The 23,575-nt window shown below is 42.0% G+C and overlaps 1 protein-coding gene across 1 annotated transcript; it reads left to right on the top strand.

The window, feature by feature from the left end:
• Positions 1-13,386: 13,386 nt before the first annotated feature.
• Positions 13,387-18,126, top strand: LOC124798382 (peroxiredoxin-6-like). The gene is made up of 4 exons (XM_047261755.1): positions 13,387-13,506; positions 17,302-17,458; positions 17,570-17,787; positions 17,897-18,126. Exons 1-4 carry the CDS (start codon positions 13,424-13,426, stop codon positions 18,099-18,101), a joined length of 663 nt encoding a protein of 220 aa, XP_047117711.1. The 5' UTR covers positions 13,387-13,423; the 3' UTR covers positions 18,102-18,126.
• The last annotated feature ends 5,449 nt before the right edge of the window (positions 18,127-23,575 follow it).

Raw genomic sequence — 23,575 nt, 5'->3', positions numbered from 1 at the left:
GTCCGAGGGAGGATTCGAACCTCCGCCGGGGCCAGCCGCGCAGTCCATGACTGCAGCGCCTAAGACCGCTCGGCTAATCGCGCGCGGCGACAGTGGTTCCCAATTCTTCTGAGACCATCACCCATCAGTGCAATCAGATATTAGCTATTACCTTACCTCCATCCCGCCCCCCTCTAATCCTCTTCCTCCAATATTAGCAACATTAGCACGTAACTTAACTTCAAAAATAAAAAAAGTTGTTTGAACTCATTCATTTTTAAAATCACCAAAGGTAAGCATTTATTTTTTGCTTGTTTTATTAAAACTGAAACTCATGACTCAATGAGATTATTGGTACTGTTTATTTCACAACATTTTTATAGAATGATGAAATTTATCTCATAAAAGAAAGCTAACTATCCACACTTGGGGTAGACACTTGTTAGAAAACATGCTTCCTCTGTACAAGTCCCCTCCTTAGCGACACTTATTTCGCCTAGCCCCATGTACCCCAGGTAATATCAACCAAATTAAAAGGTGTCTATATACCTTCACCTACTGGTTCTAAATCACTTGACTGCCGGAAATTGGAAGACTTCAGGCTCCAAATGTTTTGTGTGTGACCACTGCCACTAATAATAATACAGGGAGACACAGAATAACGGGAATGTTTGAAATGTGTAGTGGCAGCTATGGGCAGGTGGCAGCACTGCGGGTTCGTGGCAGTTAGCGACTAAACAGTCCGCCATTTCAGTAATCATGGATCAATGGAACGGATAAGAGCATGCGTTAGCTATAAAAATATTTTTTTAACAGCGATAGTCTGGTAGCGGCGCAGTTAGAGTTTAGACGTTTTTATAGTTTAGAACGTGATGATGCCTTTCCGTCGAAACACGCTATAAAATTTTAGATTAATAACTTTGAAGAGACTGGATCTACACTCAAGAAGAAATCAACAGTGCGAATAAGAAGTGTGCGTTCTCCAGCGCACATTAATGTACGCGAGTCTGTCTTACGGAGCCCACGGCGTTCAATTCGCAAGCAAACAGTAGTGGTTGGAATGTCTCGGGAGAGCGTTGGCAGATTCTTCATCTTGATTTAAAATTTCAACCGTACAAATTACAGTTGGTGCAATAATTGGAGGACAACGATTACCGGTTACGATTAGGATTCTGTCAACAAATGTTGATAAACAATGATGATGAATTTCTAAACCAGTTGCCGATGCCAGATGCAAATTTTCATCTCACAGGTTATGCGAATAAACAGAACTACCGTTACTGGCAAACACAAATCCTAATGACGTTCATTTGCGCACTTTACACGCTAGTAAAGTGACAGGATGGTGTGGTGTTTCATCACATGGGATTATCGGACCGTATTTTATCACAAATTAACAGGGAAACACAATAACTGCCATGCCGATCGTTACGTGGAGATGTTACTAACTTCCGTTACACCTGCATTGAACAGCTTTCCAAACGTTCAATAAGCCTGGTTTCAACAGGAAGGAGCGACATCAGACACTGCACGGCAATCAATGGAAAATGAGCGAGGATTGTTTGGCAACCGTGTGACCTCACGATTCGGTAACATTCCCCGGCCCCGTAAATCGCCAGATTTATCCGTTTGTGAGCTTCTCTTGTGGGGCTACCTCAAGAGTAAAGTCTATACAACTCGACCAAGAACTCTGGACGAGTTAAAACAGAGAATTCGGGATGCAATTCACAGTATCCCAGCTGAGATGTTGCAGCGGACAGCGATGGATCTCAACAGCAGATTTCACGAATGTATTCGTACAGGAGGACGCCATCTAAGGGATGTAATTAAAAAAAAATGATAAGTGCCATCAATGTTCGTAAATGAGAAAGTTGTAAGGTTTCAATTATTATGAATGCAATTTCTTTCCTTCATCACTTCTACTTTTATTGGAATGTGGAAATGTTCCCGTTTTTCTGTGCTACCTTGTAATAATAATAATACCGTGTAGGTTCCACAGCGTGTAGTACAACAGTCTGTATTGTGTTGTGCTGTAATTAGTTTCTTTTTGTGAAATGAATATTGGAGTAAATTCTGATCTGTTGTGGGAACTACCAACAACGCGAAGAAGGCATCTCCATGAGATATTGCAGCATACTGGATGTGATATATATGTCTCAATTTCACTGTCAAAGATGCATGGTACAAAACATGTGTATAGTGGATGTACTATGTGAGGAAGATATTTTTCATACATTTGTTTCACAAGCTGTAACCTGCACCACGTTGTGTTGGCAAATGCAAGTATCTGAAAAAAAAATTAAATTCTGATAACTTATGTAATTAGTATTACAGTCTTACAATATAGTGATAATAATAATGATCTTTGAAAAATAATTCAATTTTGTGACCATAATATAATTGAAGCCTTTTGTTTTTACACCTCAGAAAATTACATTTTACCTTTCAGGGAGCTACTGATCTAGAAACTCGGCCAAAACGTTATTAAAGAAAAACTTCAACAAATCCATTATAAATGGTTCTGAAAAAAAATTAAAATTGTGTCTGACGCGGCCTTGCACTCATGTGCCTGCCCGCTAAGGGCAGGAATTCCATCGAGTCAAAGCCCGTTACTCAATTTTAGTTTTTATCGCAGTCCACACTCTCTGTGGAAAACTGTCATTTCTAAGTAAGAAAACTTAGGTTCCTTCTGTTGTGGTATGCATTGTCTATCGCAATTAATAGCAAAAAGTAACACGGGTAAAACATGCTAACAGAAGTACTCAGGGATCCGCAAACAAGCCGACTGCGAGACATTTGCAAACGTCTGTTTACGAAGTGCCACTGATTTCAGTATGAAGTATTGTGCTAGGTAGTACAAATATTTTTGAAATGTAAACATTTCGATTAAATCCAATTTATTTGGTCTCAAATTTGGCGTAAACGAGTATGTCTGTCATAGATATCGAAGGTACTCCTGTCCATAATGTTTTTTGGAAAGGGTGTGTGACCCAAATGAGACGTACCCCTAGTCCGCAATCCACAAATTCACTGAGCAACATTGTTGATGTGGCATCTGGTTAACGTATGTTACTTTACGTCGAATTTGGGCCCATTTAAATGGAAAGTTAATCGCAAACTTTACATATCAAATATATTTCTACTAACTATCACAAAATTTGTATTACGAAACGGCTGAAAGACACCCGTCGGAGTTGCGGGTTGCCTACCTAACGGCTTCCAAAGACAACAAAAATTTGATTTTCAGAAATTCATGTAATAATTGACCTAATTTAAAAATTTGAAATGCTGTGATCCACTTATTAAGAGGTATAATCTTTCTTTAAAGGTTGAACCCTGTAAGTCAAGTTGTAAAGCTAGAAACTATGTCTCGCAGCAGTGTAACTGACGGCTCGGGAATTACCCAGACTATCTTCATCCAGTACTTGAGAATGACAGTATTTAGCGACTCCCAACAGATTTAACTACAAATAATTTCAAACCTTTTCGAAAATTTTTCTGGCTGACTCTTCCGCCTCTCCCCCCCCCCCCCCCCCCCCACCCAACACACACACACACACACACACACACACACACACACACACACACACACATAACACACACACCTAAAGTAATGGAAGGAAAAATGTTTTATTGCATACTACATTTCCCCTGCTCAGGAGATATGACGTCATACACATTGAGATGAAAGAGAAACTGTTTTACGAACTTCTAACAACTTCTGTTAACTAATAACGAAAAACCAGTCAAAAGTTGCAAATTTCACTTCTTTTATTCACTCTATGCCTGGTTTCGGAACGGTACCCATTTTCAGATCATCGTAGCATAAACAAAAAATAGTATTTCCGAAAATGCAAAACCGTGTCAAAAATGTGCAAACGAACAGTTACAGCGGCCCTAAACTAGTCATCGAGTGAATAAAGAAAGGGAAATTTGCAACTTTGGGCTGGTTTTTCGTTGTACTGTAAAACTGTTTTGTACGTAGGGGTTAGATTCTTTACAGAATCAGGGGAGGCTTGGGGTTTAGTGGATTCATAATAATATTACTACTTGCTCGTAACCACAAGTTCGCAATTATCTCGCTCGTTTGCGGACCACGTTTACTGGAACGTCTTTGCTCCTGTAATCGTATAGTTTTCACACGTCTCATTTTTCGCAATTAATAGTGATGCATGCTTTACATTTGGGCAGAATCTGTGAGCATTAGAAGGCTCTTGAATCAACAAAAGTAATAAATTATCAAATTAAGAACTGCCTGAAAAATATTAAATTGCAGTTCAAAATTTTAATCAAGTAACAACCTGTAGCTTGCAATATTTTCATTGCTTGATTGTAACATTTCTATTTTTTTTAGTTTCTTATTTCTATTGTCATAAGAATGAAAACGTTCACAGACACCTACGACTGTTGTCGCCCACTGGCTCAGATAATATTCGCGATTGCGTGTTCGTCATTTCCTTTGCAGTTTATTGTAAATAAATTAGTCTGCCAAATTAAGTCATACACAATCTTTGCTTTACGTAATTTCAGTTTTATGAACAAGTTAGTAATTTCGTAAAGCACACCACTCCTGCCAGGCTGTAATTTTAGTGTCATGCAAGACACCGTTTATTTTTATGTAGTTATTGCAATAATCGTACACCTACGTTGTGATCTGGTTTTTCTGTGTGGGTTTGTAATGCGTCATGTCTAGTTCATATTGTCCGGTGCGAGGAAGACTGTCCCAAGGCGGCATACAACAACACAATTTAAACAGAAAAAAAGAGACAACTATTTAACTGGGTATAGAAAGAAGGGAGGCAGGAGTGGTCACACGTTTGTTTCACGCACAGGAGAGTGGCACGAAATGCTGAAAAACCTGAATTGGCAGACTACTGAAGATCGCCGCAAATAATTATGCGAAAGGCTTCTTACAAAATTCCAAGAACCGTTACTGAGCGAAGAATCTAGAATCATTTTTCAGCACTCAAGAATGAACTAATTACAACTCACACAGAGCTATTTAAATAGTCATTCTTGTAGCTCTCCATTCCTCATTCGAAAGCCAAGAAGCTCTTTAACGTATGGTATAATGCTAAGTGCCCTCTGCCATGCACTTCACAGTAGTTTGCAGCGTTTGTAAGTGGACTGTATCCCTTGCGTTGTGCACGAAGTGACAGATACACGTAGTTAGAATTTCACTGATTTTTCGAAAAGCGTCCGTAGTGCTCCCGATGCTGTTTCCAGCTTGGCGGTGCGAGTCTTACAGAGTACTGACTGAATCTAAGTCGCTCACAGCGACTCCGTGACTCGGCACAATGGCGACCCGTGTGTCCTTGAGACTTGCGGTGGCCAATGGGGACTCGGAGAGCGAGGCACACCTCCCTGTGACGAAGTTCCTCCGTCGGCAGATGAAGGGTTCCGCAGCGCCAGGCGTAGAGCCAACGTCTGGGGTCATGAAACCTACGAGAAACATTTTGTAAAAGCGTTTAAATTTCCTAATTTCTCTACTAATATCCAGACCGTAAAGTAGCATGAAGACTAGCAGTCTTGTAATCGGGAAAGGAAATCTAGGTGAACGGAATTGGAGAACCGTGATTGTTAGAGCTCTAAAGTTCCATAAAATTTCAAGTAATTTTCTATTTCGAATGCATACTTTGGAACTCGTCACTATGCGTCAGTCTTCCGTTACAAGATTTCCTTTTCCGACTTACTAAACTACACGACACACTTGTGAAGAAATCGCAAGATGGAATTTACACAAACAGTATACGACAAAACACTAGGATACAGTTCTTTTGTTATGGTGATACACATTTACACGCCTGCACCAAACGCTAATATCTTATTAATATTGCCTACAAGCATTGTATCTTAAAACATTTTTCCAGTGGATTTCACCTGTTCCTGTTCGCTAATAATCTTCGTAACGTTGTTGTTGATATAGTCTTCGGCTCGAAGAGCAGTTTGATTCAGTTCCCCACGCTTATTTATCATGTGAAAGTTTCTTCATCTCTGCATAAATACTGCAATCTGTATTATCTTTAACCTGCTTACAGTATTCATGTCTAGGTCTCCCTTTACAATTTCTACCCCTCACAGTTTCCTCCAATACTGAACTGACGATTTATTGATATCTCACGGTGTATCCTATCAACCGATACCTTCTTTTAGTCAATAATAATTTCTTTTCTCCCCAGTTCGATTCAGTACCTCCACATTATCTGCCCGATCTACGTATCTTGTATTGATAATTATTCTGCGGCACCACATTTCAAAAGCATCTTGCCTCAGTTGCTTATCGTATATGTATCACTTCCAAACAAGCCAAATTCCACACAAATAACATCAGAAAAGACTCTTTATAGTTTAATTTTTGCTCGGTCTTAACAGACTACTCATTTTCCATAACTCTTTTCTTGCTATTGCCAGTCAGCATTTTATATCCTCTCTTCTTTACCCATCATCACTTATTTAGCTATCCACATAACAAAATTCGTCTAATGATTTTAGTGTTTAATTCCATAATCTAACTCCTCAGCAGAAAAATGGTTCAAATGGCTCTGAGCACTATGGGACTTAACTTCTGAGGTCATCAGTCCCCTAGAAGTTAGAATTAGTTAAACCTAACTAAACTAAGGACATCACACACATCCATGCCCGAGGCAGGATTCGAACCTAAGACCGTAGCGGTCGCGCGGTTACGGACTGCAGCGCCTAGAACGCTCGGCCACACTGGCCGGCTCCTGTATTCGACTGTATTCCTTTATCGTTATTTTACTTCTGTTGATATTCATTTCAGCATTCTGTTTTAAGACACTGTACATCCCGTTCAACTGCTGTTCCAAGTCCTTTGCCGTCTCTGACAGAAGTACGTTGAAAGCAGCAAACCTCTTAGTTTCAATTTCTTTTCTCTCAACTTTAGTTCATTTCCCAAATTCCTCCAGGGTTTTCTGTACTTCTTACTCAGTTGTAGTTGTGATCTTCAGTCCAAAGACTTGTTTGATGCAGCTCTCCATGCTACTCTATCCGGTGCAAGCCTCTTCATCTCCTAGTACCTACTGCAATCAACATCCCTCTGAATCTGCTACTGTATTCATCGCTTGGCCTCCCTCAATGATTTCCCCCCCCCCCCCCAAGCTTCCCTCCCGTACTAAATTGGTGACCTCTTGATGCCCCAGAACGTGTTCTAGCAACCGGTTCCTTCTTTTAGTCAAGCTGTGCAATATATTTCTTTTTTCCACAGTTCTGTTCAGTACCTCCTCATTAGTTACTTGGTCTACCCATCTAATCTTCAACATTTTGGAAGCTTCTATTCTCTTCTTCTCCGAATTGTTTATCGTCCACCTTTCTGTTCCATTCATGTCTACGCTCCATGCAAATACGTTCAGGAAGGACTTCCTGACATTTATATCTATACTCGATGTCTACAAATTTCTCTTCTTCAAGAATACTTTTCTTGCCATTGCCAGCCTGCATTTTATATCCTCCCTACTTCGACCATCATCAGTTATTTTACTTCTCAAATAGCAAAACTCATTTACTACTTTTAAGTGTATCATTTCCTAATCTAATTTCCTCAGCATCACCTGATTTAATTAGACTACATTCCGTTATCCTCGTTTTGCTTTTGTTGATGTTCATCTTGTATCCTCCTTTCAAGATAGTGTCCATTTCGTTCAAATGCTCTTCCTAGTATTTTGCCGTCTCTGACAGAATTACAATGTCATCGGCAAACCTCAAAGTTTTTATTTATTCTGCGTGGACTTTAATTCCTACTCCAAATTTTTTTTTTGTTTCCTTTACAGCTTGCTCAATATACAGATTGAATAACACTGGGGATAGGCTACAACAGTGTCTCACACCCTTCTCAACCACTGCTTCCCTTTCGTGCCTCCCTACTCTTATAACTGCCATCTGGTTTCTGTACAAATTGTAAATAGCCTTTCGCTCCATGTGTTTTACCCCTGCCACCTGTAGAGTTTGAAAGAGAGTATTGCAGTCAACGTTGTCAAAAGGTTTCTCTAAGACTACAAATGCTATAAACTTAGGTTTGCCTTTCCTTAACCTATCTTCTAAGATAAGTCGTAGGGTCAATATTGCCTCGCGTGTTGCTACATTTCTCCGGAATCCAAACTGATCTACCCCTAAGTTCGCTTCTACCAGCATCGAGCTACATGACTGGCTCTAAACTACTCAGATTACCGCTTCAGTTGCTTGTAGAATTATTGTTGGAGTGTGTACGACTGGACGGATAGCAATGTGAGAAGGAAAGTGAGCCAGCAGATATAGAAGCCAAGCCCACGCCGGCGACGGGAGGGCCGAGGCCTTACGTAACGCCGCGTGCTGTGCGGGCCCGAGTGCACCGGCCAAGGCTGGTGACGCTGCGTTTGTTGTGTGTCTCCGTCTCTCTCTAGTGCCGGCGGTGACTCGCCGAATCCCAGGACGCCCTTCCCTGCTGTTCTTCTGTTGCAGCCGCGTCATCCACGTAGCGCTGGATGCAGTACCTTGCGCTTAGAGTGTCTCTGTACAAATGTTTGCATCCTATTGGATCTTAAAAGCTGCTCAGGTTCGTTTCCGATCGTTTTGTTAAAAATCATGAGTGCTTTGAACGTTTATAGCGTCAAAAGTAAGTACTTTGTTTATCGTTTTGTATTCCGATTGAATTACCACGGCCAGGGAAGTACATTTCCCGGTACTGTGTGTGTGCAGCAGCGAGGGAGGGGGCGGGGGTCGAGGTTGGTGGGGAGGGGGGGGGGGAGGGAAGAGGTCTGCTTACAGTCGATTTCCCACTCTTTCCTTGTCCTGCTCCACCTTTGCCTATCTCGAAGTTGGCGAGACGCGGACTTACTTTTCATTTATCTACTGTCGAAGCACAGATCGCCACGTCTCATGTGTTTAATAAATATGGTCAGTTTCAATTCTTGGTCCTAGGCTGCTGCTCAGTCACATCTCCATAAAACTTTCCTTCGAGTAGTCCTAATCTCGCAAGGTACGCAGGAATACTGAGAAATGTGGAAGGTAGGAGATGAGGTAGGTAGTGGGGGAAGTAAAATTGTGAGGGAGAGTCGTACTTGGATAGCTTGATGCGCCCGCAAATGAGGTACAAACCTGTTTTAATAATTTCGTCCGTATTATAACGTTCTCACCTTAACCAATGACCAAACACCGTCCCAACTCCATATCGTTCCGTACTCTCAATTCACTTCCTTCTACAACTGCAGAGGAGAAATATGGTAATTTAATATTTGTTTGTTACTTCCGGTACGCTTTCGATCTGAGAGACATATCGCTGACTGAAGCATCAACGGGAATGCTATGGTCATTCAAGAATTCAGCTTGTTAAATTATGTAAGTGTTATTTCGTTTTGGTTTAACGTAAGATTGCTTTGATATCAAGAGCGTGAAACAATATCAATACTGATGAAGGCACCTCAGTGCAGATGATGGATTTGTTTTTCAACAACGAATATGGATTAATAATGGAAAGTCTAGAATAAAGTAGACCAATACTTTTTGTCAAGTTCTACACATGACAGAAAAATCAGACACCGATGAAGACGTTTTGGCGAGCGATGGAACGGCAAAAGTTAAAAAAAAAAAGAAAAAAGTAGCTCAGCTGGTAGAGCATTTGCCCGCGAAAGACACAGTCCCAAGTTTCGAATTTTAACTTGCCAGGAAGTTCTGAATCAGCGCACATTTCGCGGCAGAGCGAAAATTCACTCTGTAAATTACTACTCCTTGCCCGTCGTCTATGCCGACGTGGCTGTCTAAATTATCTTTTCTCTGGCCGACAAAATGAAGTGGGCATTTGAGGTACTCCACAGAACGGAACGTTGATGGGATGGGCCTGAGATATTTTTCTGACATCTAGGAGCTCAGAAAGAGTTATTAATAGTGTGATGAAATATATGATTGTGTGGTGAAAAATTGAACTATCTTTTTCGAAGTGATCAGCGCGGGTGAAAAATAAAAATCTCAAAAGACGGCTGAAGGAAACACTGCGGCAGTTGGAAAGTCTACAGGCAGTAAACACACGGTCTGAAAGGCGTACTTCTGAAAAAGGGTAGTGTATTTAGTGCAACATGAACACCATTGTCGAGTAGGACATCCTGGACTGTACCGGATAATCAGATGCGATTGCTTTGCTGCCGTATGCGAAGAAAGGAGCACACAAAATCAGCAGAGTTTAGGAGGCAGACATCAACCTATACATTTGGGAAAAAAGTACAAGAATCAGTCGATCAGAAATTTAGTCTCCAGATCAGAGCAATGCGGTCTAAATATCACAGATGACCTCGTGGGCACTGAACGAATATAGTCACGTGGTTCCAAATTAATTCACCTTTTGACATATGGTACATCCCCAGAGATGGTCGCTACACTTTGACGGAAGTTGGCTGCTAGGGAGGAAAAGAGTGTTGTTAAGTTTCGCTTCCATTAGAAAGCTCCATCTAATTGTATGAGGATATGGGACACTGTTAACGGCACTCTGCGCGTTGGATGGGGACGCTACGCTCGACCTTCGTACTATTCGAGAGGAATAGGCCATATGACAGAATCTCCTTTCTATTTATAACAGGACAACACGACTCAACACTGAAGAAGCACTCATCACACACAACGCACCTGACATTTCAAAACATGTCGGAGGAAGGCAAAAGAAAATCAGTTCCATTTAGCCCAGCGTTTGAAAACGGTAGCAGTTTTGGAAATCAGTTTCATCATTAAAGAATTCCTCCCTTACGATTAATTTAAGTACGTCCAGAAAGCAGGTGTTGACAGATGTGAAAATTACCGAACTATCAGTTTAATAAGTCACAGCTGCAAAATACTAACGCGAATTATTTACAGACGAATGGAAAAACTGGTAGCAGCCGACCTCGGGGAAGATCAGTTTGGATTCCGTAGAAATGTTGGAACACGTGAGGCAATACTGACCTTACGACTTATCTTAGAAGAAAGATTAAGGAAAGGCAAACCTACGTTTCTAGCATTTGTAGACTTAGAGAAAGCTTTTGACAATGTTGACTGGAATACTCTCTTTCAAATTCTAAAGGTGGCAGGGGTAAAATACAGGGAGCGAAAGGCTATTTACAATTTATACAGAAACCAGATGGCAGTTATAAGAGTCGAGGGGCATGAAAGGGAAGCAGTGGTTGGGAAGGGAGTGAGACAGGGTTGTAGCCTCTCCCCGATGTTATTCAAGCTGTATATTGAGCAAGCAGTAAAGGAAACAAAAGAAAAATTTGGAGTAGGTATCAATATCCATGGAGAAGAAATAGAAACTTTGAGGCTCGCCGATGACATCGTAATCCTGTCAGAGACAGCAAAGGACTTGGAAGAGCAGTTGAACGGGATGGACAGTGTCTTGAAAGGAGGGTACAAGATGAACATCAACAAAAGCAAAACGAGGATAATGGAATGTTGTCGAATTAAGTCGGGTGATGCTGAGGGAATTAGGCTAGGAAATGACTCACTTAAAGTAGTAAAGGAGTTTTGCTATTTGGGGAGCAAAATAACTGATGATGGTCGGAGTAGAGAGGATATAAAATGTAGACTGGCAATGGGAAGGAAAGCGTTTCTGAAGAAGAGAAATTTGTTAACATCGAGTATAGATTTAAGTGTCAGGAAGTCGTTTCTGAAAGTATTTGTATGGAGTGTAGCCATGTATGGAAGTGAAACATGGACAATAAATAGTTTGGACAAGAAGAGAATAGAAGCTTTCGAAATGTGGTGCTACAGAAGAATGTTGAAGATTAGGTGGGTAGATCACGTAACTAATGAGGAGGTATCGAATAGGATTGGGGAGAAGAGAAATTTGAGGCACAACTTGACTAGAAGAAGGGGTCGGTTGGTAGGACATGTCCTGAGGCATCAAGGGATCACAAATTTAGCATTGGAGGGCAGCGTGGAGGGTAAAAGTCGTAGAGGGAGACCAAGAGATGAATACACTAAGCAGATTCAGAAGGATGTAGGTTGCAGTAGGTACTGGGAGATGATGGAGCTTGCACAGGATAGATTAGCATGGAGAGCTGCATCAAACCAGTCTGAGGACTGAAGTTCACGACAACAAGTTCGTCCAGATTTCCGAGTTGAACTACAGATGAAAATATGTCGAAATTTTCGCACTTTTTCCAGTTCTCCTAAGCTCTTAATTCAAAGGTACATCGATACATATAATATCGAACATTAAATTCGGAGTCTACTAAGTACTAATACGATTCAGTCTGATGAAAAGGTGCTGTAGGAACACTATATCAAAAGCAGTAAGCTTTCCAACATTTATTGAAAAATCGCTTTTGACTCCACAATACGTACAATATCTATGAAACGACGAGGGAGGAGATTTTTGACACGGTGATCCCTTCCGTTATTACTTCCCGACAAGTGATGATCGAAATGATCGTTGTATTGAAAATCTACTGACAGCACTCATTGAATGATAATGCCAATTTTGATTGCACCAGAGGTGGGAATCTTCCAGCATGTCGGTCAGATGCACTGAAGATGGCTTAATTATATCGGCGAAACTGGTTCCTCAGTAAAACAACAATCTGAAATTTAGAAGGCTGAAAGGCGTTTTCATTAGACATCCTGGAGCGATTTAGAGTGCAACAATCACATAAAAGTAATCACAGATAACGGAAATGCCAGATGTTTTCATTGGAAGAATCCTTGCAAAGTGCTGTACACCCACAAAGGAGGTTGCATACAAAACCCTTGTTAGACCAATACCTGAATGTTGCTCGTTAGTCCGGAATCAGTACCAAACAGGATTGATAGACGAAATAGAAGAGCAGCCAGTTCCTGTATAGGTTCATTTAGAAAGCACGACAGCACCAGGGAGATACAAAGCCAACTCTTAATGGCACACGCTACAAGTGACGAATTCTGCATCACTGGGGTTTTTAATGTTAAAATTTCGAAAGCGTATGTTCCTAGAACTGTACCAATATATTGCTTCGTCCTACATACATCTCGCGGCAAGATCGTGACTGTAAAATTAAGATAATTTCGTGGTCACACGAAGGCTTATCAATAATCGCTCTTCATGCGCACCAGTAGCGACTGGAAATGCAAAGGTCAAATGGGGCAGTGATACACAATGTACTTTCGGAACCCATAAGGCTGGTTTGAGGAATATGAATGTAGAGGGTAGATTTAGGTTTTCACCCGACGCTCAGTTCCTGAGTATAGGGCTGACCTTGAGAAAGCAGCAGTTCGCTGGAAACCGTTGCCATTCATCCTCTACGTCTCCCCGTCTCCGACCTTGCGTACCGCAGCGCCAGTGACGGCGTGCTTACGCGCTGGTCTACAGTGCGGGCTCCCGCTTCGCAGTGACTGTGAGATAGCAGTGCGGGTGACGCAGCACGGAGCGCGGTAGATATAAGCAGCGGCCGCAGCCTTCCCAAGTCAGTCCGCACACCACCGACCAGCAGTACAGAGACACAGAGGCAGCAGCATGAAGCTCGAGAGCATCGTACCCAACTTCAAGGCGCCCTCCACGCAGGGGCCCCTGGACTTCTACAAGTGGAAAGGCGACTCGTGAGTACTCCAGCTGCAATACTCACATTTCTGTGTTGTTCGTCATTCTACGGAATACCACGATTTTCATCTCTCAACATTCCTGTATCAACAAAATAATAGCCGTATACTTGTACGTCAAGCTCTTCTGCCGTTTACTACAGAGTATTTAATGGTTTCTCTCCCATTTCTATTCTACGCATTATCGGTAAATTAGGTCTCGCTTCTCTCAAATTAAATCCGTTACATTTATTTCGCAAAAAAATTTTTGCTAGCCTCGTCGTTTTACTATAGAGAAAAGCTATCCTCCTGATAAGAATCTGTCTTCCTGAGCCACTTACGTCTTGTAGTATCACAAATCCCCCAGCTGCGACATAACGCAATCCGTTTGATTCCGTGCTTGTAATAGTATTGTAATTTTTTTATACATTTCTTTGCTTATCTCCTTTGCAATCGATTAGGAGCTCCCTTCAGCAAAATACGTGGCCGCTGCCAAATCATTTTTACTTGTTACAAAGCCATGCACAAAACGAATCAAGTGTTTGCATTGCTTTCTTGTTTTGTGACCTTCTTTATTGGTTTCAGGCAGTGACTATTTCCGCAGTGGCAATTATGTCTCTTAATGATACAAACAGGATACTTAACTATTTCTTTCGAAAATATACAACAGAATGTATTACATAATCAAACTGTGTTAAGAAGAACGAAAAATTGTGTGAGATAATTAGTCTACAAAATTACTTTAGTTTGACTCCACTTTTAGAATGAAAATTGCAATTTTGTATGTAACACAACTGAATAGTTTTTTTATGTTTCAGTACATATACTGAAACTCAAGGAAAGCTCTTCACTTCTCAAACTTCCCCTATATACTATTATTTAAAAAAAAAATGTAGCTCTATTATAGCGGCAGAGTCAGACTAACGTACTTTGCAGATTAATTCAAAAAAAGTTCAAATGTGCGTGAAATCTTATGGGAGTTAACTGCGAAGGTCATCAGTCCCTAAGCTTACACACTACTTAACCCAAATTATCCTAAGGACAAACACGCACACTCATGTCCGAGGGAGGACTCGAACCTCCGCCGGGCCCAGCCGCACAGTCTATGAGCAGATTAATTATCTTGTAAAATTTTTTGTTTGCTCTTTTCTTATATTACAACATTCAGGGTGAATCACCTAAAACTTACACCGCAAATATTTCGATACTGGAACGCCATTGACATGCGGATTTCACAGATTGGAATGGTAGGCAAGGGGCCTCCTATACAGCCCATGCATAGAGTGTTATGAGTTTCAAATGTATATTTATTTTAAAAAGGTATAAGTATTTCAATGGAACAATGCCTGTTGACTCTAACACAATCAAAGGAGACTAATTTAGAACATCAATGGTATTTGTTGCAGGAGTCTAGTGCAAGTAGTTTACGAGATACCGTAGTTTGAATACTGTAAACATCGACAGTTGTTTATTCCATGTCGTTGCACAAACGAATGTGAATTTCACATTGGTGGCTACGTACAGCACTATACAGATGTTACGAAGTCTCCGGAGGCGTTGTGTTGTTAAATGAGACATTTTCTAGGACAAACGAAAGACAGAGGTGAATGCAGAATCTCCACGCAAAGGACCAATGTATCTCAAAGTTTGTGCTCTAAATGAGCAGCACCAGCATCAGTTCTAGCTTTCAGTATGCCATGCAACCATTGCTGCACACTTTCTAGCATTTCAGTGGAAACCGCAGTGCAGGCAGCGGTAATGCGTCGTTTCGTATCATCCGTAATTGTTTGAAGAGGTTGACGTCTATTGGGATGTCTTTCGCCGTACACGGTACACGAAAGAACGGCATACGTTTTACAATCACCATAAACCATGAACGTGTCTGCTGTTTTCGCATTAGCAAATACCGTCTTCCGAGCAGGTCTTATAACGTCCACTATCACACAGTACATGACAGTGCCGTCGCAATGCAATCGCAGTGTACACACAACACGATGTAAGCAACATGATGGAATAAGGAGCTGTCAGCGTCTATAATGTTCACAATACGATAATTCGTAAACTTCTTCCACTAGCTTCCTGAATTAAACACCACTAACATTCTCCTTTACATTACTTCTAGCATTTCACAGTCAATAGGCATTGTCCAATCCAAAAAATTTTAACTCCTGTACAAAACTGCACTTTGGTCAATATTTCAAAATTTGTGTATGTGCTGTCAATACACGCCCTTGCCTACAATTGTGTGAGGACCGCTACCGATAGTGCTCTCCATGTCTGAAATATCTGCGGTGAAAGAGTCAATGATTCACCCTGTATGTATCTCCTTAATGCTTAAGCTTCCCTTTTAGCCCTATCACGGCGGATAAAATGGGTCTGTTCATGGAACTAAGATCTAGGCTAACTGAAAAATAATCTCCAAGGTTTAAAATATTTTACACTGAAATTGTTCTTGAATGGTTATATTTATCACATTGTATTAGTATACGCACTAGGTCCTCTTCTATGAAGGACGAAGTACGGTCTGGTAGAAGGTATCAAATTTGTGGCATTCGTATCGGGCCGATTTAATTTGAGAAGCGCTTTAACGCTGAGTAAATGATCCACGCAATAAATGCGTATCGTTCATAATTGCGTTGCCTACATTATTGACAATTAAAGGATTCATATCTACATATTTTGAAGCTACCGTCTCACTATCCGAGAAAGAAACATAAGACTGGATGGGGTATAGAATTTTTCATGTGATAGCTTTGCAGAGAGCAGTGTTCTCTCCCATTTATGTCTGTCGTCGTTGCTTCTGTATGCCACAACAATAACTTTTGTTTTTCGTCATTGCAGTCACACTTAACTTATTGTCACTCGCATTATTGATTCCTGTACACAGGAACACATTGCGATGATACGTCATAAATCCAACATTAATGCTTCTGAAGTAATCTAGTATCGGCAGATATTTAGTCTCTGAGAGCGACCAGTGATCCCTACGAAGAGTCTAACACTACTGTCCTATTCTTACTAAAATTTACTGGACTGTACTAAAAGGAAAAATGTTGATATTTACTGTATGAAAGACACTCTTCTGTAACTACTGTGATGCAAAAAAAGAGAAAAATTAGGTAGTGTTTTTATTTTATTGATCTCTCAGTAGCATTAACAATATAGTAGTTACAGGAATATAGTTTAAAAGTCAATTGTGCTGTAACGTTTTACTGTTTTAAATTGATTTATAGGTCTTTTATAACTTCTTAGATCCAGGTGTTTGTTACTCATTCTCACAGAGGTGCTAAATAAATTTCTTTTGTTTGGAAAATTTTCATCCATTCTGTATAAATACAAAACAAGTGGTTAACTTCCATTTATTTTTCATTCTATAATTTTTTAGTGTGTGATTGTTATATGATCACTGCTTCTTAATATTTTTCTGTCTTGGGTTCTTAGCAGATATAAAGCATTCAGGTCAATTTGTAGCTCATTAATCAGTATTTTGCTTGTATTTTAGCGTCTCTGCATATCCATGTTTTTTGAAATAGTTATTGGATATGAATTTTCCATTAGATGCAGCGCTCCATGTAAGGCTACTTCTATTAAATGTTTTCTTTAGTAATCACTCCTAAATATGTAAACATTTGACCTTTTATTTTCTTGTAACTTCGTTAATGCGCCTTCTTATTTCCTTTTTGTGTACTGGAAACAATCTTTATCCTGCAAAATAGTAATGAAGAAACAATGTCACAGAAAACGACAACTTTAAAAATGTCTTCGAAATATGTGTCACAGAGTATTAACCTGCAAATTTATATCTTTGTTGCACAGGTGGTGTGTTCTGTTCTCACACCCGGCAGACTTCACGCCGGTGTGTACCACAGAGCTGGGCCGCATCGCCGTCCACAACCCGGAGTTCCAGAAGCGAGGAGTCAAGCTGCTGGCGCTCTCCTGCGACAAGCTCAAGGACCACGTCGACTGGGTCAATGTGAGTGTTCCACATTACTGGCTAACTCTGACTGAATTGAGAGCGAGATGAGATCCATAACACCTCCATATCACACTAGAGCTCACCAAATCACCCCTGTGTTGTCCACAGGACATCAAGTCGTACTGCAAGGACATCCCCGGCGACTTCCCGTACCCCATCGTGTCCGACGAGACGCGCGAGCTGGCCGTCAAGCTGGACATGATCGACGAACGCGACAAGGACAACGTGGAGAAGGCGATGACGGTGAGGGCCATGTACGTCATCGGGCCCGACAACCGGCTGCGCCTCTCCATGGTGTACCCCGCGTCCTGCGGCCGGAACGTCGAGTGAGTACCGCTGCCACACCCTCCACGCACGCACAGACACACACACACACACACATTTACACTGCACTCTGTACATGGTTGATGAGACGCGTGTCTGCTGGTGTTTCAGTGAGCTGCTGCGCGTGATCGACTCCCTGCAGCTGACGGACCGGCTGAAGGTGGTGGCCACTCCCGCCAACTGGACGCCCGGCACCAAGGTGATGATCCTGCCGCACGTGCCCGACCAAGACCTGCCCAAACTCTTCCCTGGCGGCGTCGAGCGCGTCTCCATGCCCTCCGGCAACAACTACGTGCGCACCACAACCGACTACTGATACATGCGTCACCTATAAACGTTCTGAGTGTAATATTATTTATGTTTGAAAATTTATTTATATTGTAAACATTATTTCTAATAAAATATCTGTTACTCTAAGTGTACGTTTATTTCATTTGATTATCATTTTTTTTCTGAAGTAGATTTGTTTTCTTACTAAAATCTTCAGTATAAATACACCGCTTCCTCTTTCACTCTCTTGTTATCCAATTTAGACGAAAAATACATCAATTGTTGTTTTTCTTGACTGGATCCGCAGCCATTAGACCCTTCTTGAATGAAGACATGTTCCCAGTGAGTCTATAACTTTATGTAATACTTTTATTTGGTAGTAGCCTTTCTCAACGTCAAAGTCGTTATGAAATATATGCCTATTAACACAAAACAGCCAAACATATATCAAACACACAACTTTAAATGAAAAGATAAATCCGAGTTTCAAAATCTCAGGCAATTCATTGATAATAACGCTACAAGGATGTTACTTACATATACTTGGGCCTACATCTACTGTCTGCAAGTCATTTGTGAATCAAAAAAGAAAATATTGGCAAAGAATACCAAAATATGTTCCAGTTAGCAGTGTTGAACCTGTTTATAACGAAGACATGATCAGAATATGGTGAGTGCGCAATATTTGTACATTCAGCTATTACGCTGAATCTTGTCATTATAATATAAATCACACACAATGACGTATTGGTGGTGGTGGTGGTGGTTAGTGTTTAACGTCCCGTCGACAACGAGGTCATTAGAGACGGAGCGCAAGCTCGGGTTAGGGAAGGATTGGGAAGGAAATCGGCCGTGCCCTTTCAAAGGAACCATCCCGGCATTTGCCTGAAACGATTTAGGGAAATCACGGAAAACCTAAATCAGGATGGCCGGAGACGGGATTGAACCGTCGTCCTCCCGAATGCGAGTCCAGTGTGCTAACCATTGCGCCACCTCGCTCGGTAATGACGTATTGAGAGCTACTACTGAACATCTGAGCACGTCATTTCAACTGGCCTGAAACACTGACCAATAGGAAATAAAAGTATTACTTTGCAGCTGCAGCAGAAACATGTCTCCGTATATATATATATATATATATATATATATATATATATATATATATATATATATATATATATATATACTCCTGGAAATTGAAATAAGAACACCGTGAATTCATTGTCCCAGGAAGGGGAAACTTTATTGACACATTCCTGGGGTCAGATACATCACATGATCACACTGACAGGACCACAGGCACATAGACACAGGCAACAGAGCATGCACAATGTCGGCACTAGTACAGTGTATATCCACCTTTCGCAGCAATGCAGGCTGCTATTCTCCCATGGAGACGATCGTAGAGATGCTGGATGTAGTCCTGTGGAACGGCTTGCCATGCCATTTCCACCTGGCGCCTCAGTTGGACCAGCGTTCGTGCTGGACGTGCAGACCGCGTGAGACGACGCTTCATCCAGTCCCAAACATGCTCAATGGGGGACAGATCCGGAGATCTTCCTGGCCAGGGTAGTTGACTTACACCTTCTAGAGCACGTTGGGTGGCACGGGATACATGCGGACGTGCATTGTCCTGTTGGAACAGCAAGTTCCCTTGCCGGTCTAGGAATGGTAGAACGATGGGTTCGATGACGGTTTGGATGTACCGTGCACTATTCAGTGTCCCCTCGACGATCACCAGTGGTGTACGGCCAGTGTAGGAGATCGCTCCCCACACCATGATGCCGGGTGTTGGCCCTGTGTGCCTCGGTCGTATGCAGTCCTGATTGTGGCGCTCACCTGCACGGCGCCAAACACGCATACGACCATCATTGGCACCAAGGCAGAAGCGACTCTCATCGCTGAAGACGACACGTCTCCATTCGTCCCTCCATTCACGCCTGTCGCGACACCACTGGAGGCGGGATGCACGATGTTGGGGCGTGAACGGAAGGCGGCCTAACGGTGTGCGGGACCGTAGCCCAGCTTCATGGAGACGGTTGCGAATGGTCCTCGCCGATACCCCAGGAGCAACAGTGTCCCTAATTTGCTGGGAAGTGGCGGTGCGGTCCCCTACGGCACTGCGTAGGATCCTACGATCTTGGCGTGCATCCGTGCGTCGCTGCGGTCCGGTCCCAGGTCGACGGGCACGTGCACCTTCCGCCGACCACTGGCGACAACATCGATGTACTGTGGAGACCTCACGCCCCACGTGTTGAGCAATTCGGTGGTACGTCCACCCGGCCTCCCGCATGCCTACTATACGTCCTCGCTCAAAGTCCGTCAACTGCACATACGGTTCACGTCCACGCTGTCGCGCCATGCTACCAGTGTTAAAGACTGCGATGGAGCTCCGTATGCCACGGCAAACTGGCTGACACTGACGGCGGCGGTGCACAAATGCTGCGCAGCTAGCGCCATTCGACGGCCAACACCGCGGTTCCTGGTGTGTCCGCTGTGCCGTGCGTGTGATCATTGCTTGTACAGCCCTCTCGCAGTGTCCGGAGCAAGTATGGTGGGTCTGACACACCGGTGTCAATGTGTTCTTTTTTCCATTTCCAGGAGTATATATATATATATATATATATATATATATATATATATATATATATATGGAAATGGAGTATATATATATGGAAATGGAGTGTATATATACACTCCTGGAGTGTATATAAAAAAAGGTGAAGATGTGAAAATTTCGAATGTTGTAGCCTTTGATTGTGTTGACTGAATTACACTATTTTGTATGACGTAGTAATCTGAGCTAAAATAAAATGCAGCGAGAGATTATTCATAATATGTATAGATACCAGACTGCAGTTCTAAGCGTCGTAGGACATCAGAGTGTCGCAGTTGCTGATGGAGTGAGACTGGATTTATGCCTATTTTCACGTTATCCTATCTGAGCATTAAACAATAAACAAAATGAGGACAAATTTTAAAAATGAATTGAGCTACAGGAAGATGAAATAAAACTTTTACTGCTTGTGATGACGCTATAAACCTGTCAGTGACTGCATAGCGAGGGCGAAAATTTGGGATGCAACTCTGGTTAAAGTCGTGAATTTTAAAATTTTCCCGGCGAATTGACTGTTCAAACAAATTTCGGGTTTGCAGCCTGTCGTCGTTCAATACTTCGCACGATATTTCAACTGGGCACCTGCCAGTCATCTTCAGGTGAGCCGTCAGTCTGCGACGGCTCACCTGAAGATGACTGGCAGGTGCCCAGTTGAAATATCGTGCGAAGTATTGAACGACGACAGGCTGCAAGCCCGAAATTTGTTTGAATTGGTTAAAGTTGATTACTTATTACAATAAGCAACTATCGACATGAAAGAAACATAAATTCATATCATACTAATGGTAAAACTGTAAAGTCCTTCACTCACATGATAATCACGCTTAAACAAAATTACAGGGGAAAGCCAGTGTAATTGCCTTTAGAGGCAAAGTCGTGGAAGTTGGGGATCCATTCATAGAGGAGAATCATCCTGCCCGCATCTCGTGGTTGTGCGGTAGCGTTCTCGCTTCCCACGCCCGGGTTCCCGGGTTCGATTCCCGGCGGGGTCAGGGATTTTCTCTGCCTCGTGATGGCTGGGTGTTGTGTGCTGTCCTTAGGTTAGTTAGGTTTAAGTAGTTCTAAGTTCTAGGGGACTTATGACCACAGCAGTTGAGTCCCATAGTGCTCAGAGCCATTTGACCCATTAGAATCATCCTGCACTGACATTAGAAAAAACACAAGTAACGTAGTAAAGACGCAATTGTTTCTCCCCCACCATTGAACCAGAAAGGTGAAAGTCATTGAGTTACAACGTGGTTGAAGGCAATGTTAGAGCCTTCCCACATTTTATTTCTCTTCCCGTGAGTCATCAGTCTTCTGACTGGTTTGATGCGTCCCGCCACGAATTCCTCCCCTATGCCAACCTCTTCATCTCAGAGTAGCACTTGCAATCTACGTTCTCAATTATTTTCTGGATATATTCCAATCTCTTTCTTCCTCTATAGTTTCTACCCTCTACAGCTCCCTCTAGTACCATAGAAGTTATTCCCTGATGTCTTAACAGATGTCATAGCATCCTATCACTTCTTCTTGTCAGTATTTTTCCTTTCCTCACCGATTCAGCAGAGAATATCCTCATTCCTTACCTGACCAGTCCACCTTATTTTCGACATTCATCTGTAGCATCACATCTGAAGTGCTTCGATTCTCTTCTGTTACTATTTTCCCACAGTCCATGTCTCACTGTCATGCAATACTGTGTTCCAAACACACATTCTCAGAATTTCTTCCTCAACTTAAAACCTATCATTGGTAGTAGTGGACTTCTCTTGGCCAGGAACGCCCTTTTTGCCAGTGCTTGTCCGCTTTTTATGTCCTTCTTGCACCGTCCATCCTGCGCTATTTTTCTGGATAGCAGAATTCCATAACTTCATTTAGTTCATGCAAATTGCTGTTCATTCTGCATACAATCACTTGTTCTATTCAACATCCTGTGCTGGCAAGGCTTTTACTTTCTTCACACATGGCGGTCAAGTCATACAGAGGTACCACGCCAGGAACAGAAGTGCTGCATCAGATCACACGATAAAATTCACGTTAATACATATCACTCTTGCGCGTTGATAGCTGAAGGCGATAACTTCCAACATCAGTTGCAAACTATCTTTCCTCTATGAAATTTTCACTCTGCAGCGGAGTGTGCGCTGATGTGAAACTTCCTGGCAGATTAAAACTGTGTGACAGACCGAGAGTCGAACTCGGGACCTTTGCCATTCGCGGGTACGAAGTTTCATATCAGCGCACACTCCGTTGGAGAGTGAAAATTTCATTTTGGAAACGTCCCCTAGGCTGTATCTAAGCCATGTCTCCGTAATATCCTTTCTTCCAGGAGTGCTAGTTCTGCAAGGTATGCAGGAGAGCTTCTGCGAAGTTTGGAAGGTAGGAGACGAGGTACTGGCGGAATTAAACCTGTGAGGACGGGGCGTGAATCGTGCTTGGGTAGCACAGTTGGTAGAGCACTTCCCCGCGTAAGGCAAAGGTCACGAGTTCGAGTCTCGGTCCGGCACACAGTTTTAATCTACCAGGAAGTTTCTTATCTTTCCTCTACTCGAGGATCATGACATGAAACCATCAATCAGCTTACGCTGCAAGAAACTGTTCTCGCAAATTTAAGGAAACGCTTCTTTCAAATAAATGGAAAAAGATCGTCAATTAAATAAATACCATAGCTGGCAGTATATGATTGGTATTGATATGAGCAAATGAAGAAATCAAATTTAAATATCACTCGCGAAAGTAAATTAAAAAAAAGTTAATTCCACGATTCGAAATAATAAACGCACCCATACATTTAATGAAATTAATGAAGCGCTTTTCTACCGAATGACAAGTATCTGTGCTCAATAACCGGAATAGAAATCGCACCAAAGCATATTCTAAGGAACATCCATGGTTACCAGCTCTATGAAGGAGTCCAGAAG

This window comes from Schistocerca piceifrons, chromosome 5, assembly GCF_021461385.2.
Source record: "Schistocerca piceifrons isolate TAMUIC-IGC-003096 chromosome 5, iqSchPice1.1, whole genome shotgun sequence".
Classification (NCBI taxonomy): domain Eukaryota; kingdom Metazoa; phylum Arthropoda; class Insecta; order Orthoptera; family Acrididae; genus Schistocerca; species Schistocerca piceifrons.
Note: the sequence above shows the minus strand (reverse complement) of the source record. Positions and strands in the feature narration are given on the sequence as shown.